This window comes from Geospiza fortis, unplaced genomic scaffold (genome assembly GCF_000277835.1).
Source record: "Geospiza fortis unplaced genomic scaffold, GeoFor_1.0 scaffold11, whole genome shotgun sequence".
Classification (NCBI taxonomy): Eukaryota; Metazoa; Chordata; class Aves; order Passeriformes; family Thraupidae; genus Geospiza; species Geospiza fortis.
The window spans coordinates 4,142,486-4,146,733 of record NW_005054304.1 but is presented as its reverse complement, the minus strand read 5'-3'; the positions used below and the strand labels follow the sequence as shown (position 1 = coordinate 4,146,733).

General features: G+C 40.6%; 1 protein-coding gene across 2 annotated transcripts in view; it reads left to right on the top strand.

The window, feature by feature from the left end:
• Positions 1 to 3,295, top strand: part of LOC102043776 (mitogen-activated protein kinase 10) — a 47,506-nt gene extending 44,211 nt beyond the window's left edge. Inside the window, exon 9 of one of the 2 annotated variants that reach the window (XM_031066445.1) lies at positions 118 to 3,295. In XM_031066445.1, the coding sequence (XP_030922305.1) occupies positions 118 to 260 (143 nt within the window). In that variant the 3' untranslated portion in view covers positions 261 to 3,295. Of the gene's footprint in view, positions 1 to 112 lie in introns of both variants that reach the window. The other variant, XM_031066446.1, reaches the window with a different exon arrangement.
• Positions 3,296 to 4,248: the final 953 nt, after the last annotated feature.

The window sequence follows — 4,248 nt, the reverse complement described above, 5'->3', positions numbered from 1 at the left end:
TTTTCCACTGGATAAAATGATCTGCGTACCACCAGGTAAGCACCCTCTGCTCTTTAACACATGGCACCTTCTGGGGTTTCGGGTTTAATCACGTTGGTGTTCGTTTTCGTAGCACAGGTGCAGCAGTGAACAGCAGTGAGAGCCTCCCTCCATCCTCATCTGTCAACGACATCTCATCCATGTCCACGGATCAAACCCTGGCGTCTGACACGGACAGCAGCCTGGAAGCTTCTGCGGGACCCCTCGGTTGTTGCAGGTGACTAGCCGCCTGCCTGCGAAACCCAGCGTTCTTCAGAGGATGATGGAACCTAGGAGGAAAAAATGATGGGAGCTAAGAGATGAAAAGAAAGAGAAATAAAACACAGAGATTTAAGTGAAACAAACAAAGAAACAAACAAACAAAAAAAAATCTTTTCGGCCTGCTTCTCCTACAGAGTTATGTAATGCAGCTAAGCTCAAGTGTGTATTTAACTTATAGTTGCTCTGCTTTGGTCTTCTTCCAGTGATGCTTACTGGGGGGCAAAAGGAAAAAAGGAACTGAAAAAATCCTTTTTTTACCCCCCTCCCCACAAGATGTAAAATGAATGGCTGCAAAACCAGCAACCTGCAACTGTCTTTTTCACACTGGCATGACAAGGTGTGCAGTAGCCACGCTCCTCCATACGAGTGTGTGTCTGCCTTCACTGTCTGCTCTGCCGTCTGCCCAGTGAGGCAGGCAGGGATCTCCATGCATTTTTTCCTCACACATATACACACATGTGCCAACAGAATCCTGGCAGTGCATGCAGCTGTGTGCCTGCACATCTGCACAGGCACTTAGTGTGCACTCCACAACTATAAATGGCCCATTCCAGGCGAACTGCTTAACTATATATGGGATCTTACAGTACAAATTCTATCTGTTTGCTCCTTGATGAGGTTACATATGAGGACTTGTGGAAGTGTAAATAACCACATAGAACTGTGGCTCCCTCAGACACTTGAAGATGTAGCACCAAATTTCTGCTGAGAGTTGTATATATATTTTGAAATAATAACCAGTTTTATTGAAAGAAGAAGCCACAGAGCTTCATAGAAAAAATGCTAGTTTGTGAATGTTAAGACTTGTTGTTCTGATTTTTAGAGCAGATATGCCAAGATAATACTGGGTTAGAAGGAAGCACACGTATCTTTGCAAGTTACAGGGAACAAGAATGAGGGGGGTTTATGCATGTCTAAGCCCAGAAAGGTATCAGTAAGCAACTTTTTCTGTCAATGTTAAGGGAGTTATCATCTTAGGGCATAGATAGGCTTGCTATTTTGAAGTACATGTTGTTTGTAAATTAGAGGGTATGACAGGGTTGGGGAATAAGCAGACTGTGATCAAAAGAACATGCACCAACTTGTTTTTATTTTATGTCTAGATCTTTATTAGGTTAGCTAGAGAAAGGATATTTGCAGGATATTTGCTCACTCCCTCTCAGTGTGTGTGTTTGCAGCTCAGAGGTTGTTTTCCCTTTTCATCATTCTCTTGCAGGCACTTCTGCTACTCAGAGAACAGGCATTCTCTGGGTGCTTTTGGCTCTTCATTTCCTCATGACAAATCAGTGGACTCCCCAGGAAGTTTTAGCATCTGTGTTACACAGAAAAGAACCACAGAGTGCATGGGTCTAGTTTTCCAACATTCTAACAGCCAAGGTTATCAATCAGCTCGTGCGCTGGCCTGGAAGGGTTGCAGCCAGGGGTCTTGGGCAGTTTGGACAAGTTCTGAGGAACCCAACAGTGACTGAATATCAAATTGAATTTGCCAGGTAGTACAGCAGAGGATTTCCCGTGGTAACTGCAAGAATGACAAAATTCCACAGAAAATTTCAGAATAATTGAATTTTTTTTCCAGCCAAAACAGCAATTGGCATTTTCCACTGCAAGGTCATCATTATCTGAGTTGGAAATTAACTAAAATCCAAGTCATCTCTCCTTTTACCAAAGTGTGCCATGGAAACTGAAATGAGCTAAATCCTACTCTAATGCCTTTCCAAATGCCAGAGAGAGAAACTGTTTAGACTATGTTAGTGGATATTTTAAATTCACTAATTCTTTAATATTCAAAACTCTACCAAAATAAGACTGTTCCATTGGGTGGCTTACAAGCCTGCCACTCTGTGGTAGGAAAAAAAAAATAGTATCAAATCAGATTTTTTTCAAAGGGAAGAAAGGGAAGAAAAAAACTTCTCTCCAGGGTGGGCAGGAGGGGAGATAAAAATGAAGAGGATATAAAATAAAATCAGACTTGGTAGGTCTGAGCTGTATCAGAATTGCTATAAGAAGTGGGAGTCTTTCCCTGGTTATATTTTTCGTAGATTTTTATCAAAAAATTTTTGAGAATAAAATTAGGTTGTTAATGTTCTAAAAACTCAGAGCAGTAATTTTAAAAGCAATAATTTACTACTGCTAAATATATTTAGCAATATTCTCTCTTAAGCCATGAAACATCAGGTCATTATTGAGTGATGTAACTCTCACTCCAAAGCCAATGATCATAAAAGTATTGAAAGGTTAACAGCAAAGCTCTGTAGGTATGTAGGCAATAACACCAAGGGTGACTTCTTAGCAATAATTAAATATATCACCTCCAGATTTAATTTACCATAGATACATATTAATAATATTCAGGTAACTAGTATCTACTTTACATTCCTTAGTGTGCACCTATCGGGTGTGTTATTTAAGCAAAGCTAAACTAAGTCTCATTGAGGCAAAACTGCAAAAATATCACCAGTGTAGACTGTAGAAACTGGGAGTAATCCCAGTTCATTGCCAGTGATGTTATGGAGACATGGCATAGGCAATAGCAGAGAAGCCATTTAGAGTGGATGGAGACTTGTAGACCTCCCATGTTTCATCTCTTGAAGGCAAATCTGTGCTCTTAGTCTCGTGGTATAATTCAGTCCTGTTTGGGTTCATGAGTGCAGGGTGGAAAAACAGTCACCGGAGAAGGTGTCCTTAGGTGGGTGCTGAATGGACTCACAACACAGGAGTTACATAATCAGCTTTATTCCCTGATTCTGCTAAGCACCAGGGCTTGTTCAAACATCTCATGGAGACTGTAGGATGCTTACAAAAAATTAACTAGCGTGTGCTTTTGTCCTTTGCTCAGCAGTGATCGACATCAGCATGTGCTTAAGTGCCTTGCTGAAATGGGGCCTGAAAGAATTACTGCATCTCTTTTTGTCCTCAAATCAGTCTCCTTCATGAGAAGCTCTGTCTGGGGGAGGAGACTTGGAGCTGTCCACATTGGACACTAGGAAAAAAAAAAGCCATCAGTGAAGAAAAGCATTAGTTCTTTAAAGTTCTGGTCCTTGTGTATCCAAACTAAAGTAGCAGGAATAGCATCCTTCGTTTTGCTTTGTGCCAGGAATTCGGTGCTGTCAGCTGATACCTTACAATAACACGTGTACTCTTGAATAAAGGATCGTAGTGAGGATGTTCTGAGGATATTTTAAGGGAAACCACTTTTTTTTCTGATTCTAGAAGTTTTGATACCATCCTCTTAAAGTCTGTTCCCCATTATTCCAAAATTTTATTCATCTTGATAATGATAGATGCTTTCCTTAATTTTGCCATTGATCTTTTAAACCTATGTCTGCTTAACATGTTCCTAAATACTGTACTTTGGCAACAATTTTCACTTAATATTTTGGGGTTTGCAGTTGTAAGCATCACTGCCACCAGTGCAGAAGTGAAGGAAATTGGGAAGCCAAAGATCTTTGACAGATGTTCCAAGGTATTTAGGCACCATAGGGGGCAATCAGTGAGCCTGTGCCAGAAGTGGCACAAATTACATCATCCTGAATGGCAGCTGGACACCTTGGCATTTCTGAAAATATGCCTCGGAGCCTCTTGGTGTCATAAGTGCCTCAATACCCAAGGGATTTCTGTTCCAAGTGGCTCACCTAAGTCATGCATATAGGCAACTGCAGGGTGAGGAGAATGGCATGAGCATTATCTGTCAGTGACTGCTCAGAGCACTAGCTGCATTGAGATGGTAGAGAGGAAAATACATCCCTGCTTTTTTTCAGATGGAGAACTTTGGGATAGTATGAGGAAAAAAAAAAAGAAATAACTCAGAACAGTTCTTAAAAGACCATCCTTCTATTTTCTTTCTCACTGCTGAGTTTAAACAAGGATGAGGCATTGATTTATTACAAGTTGATGTAAGGTTATGTATGTTTTCAATCCAAAATTTTGGTAATTTTTGAAAACAGTCTT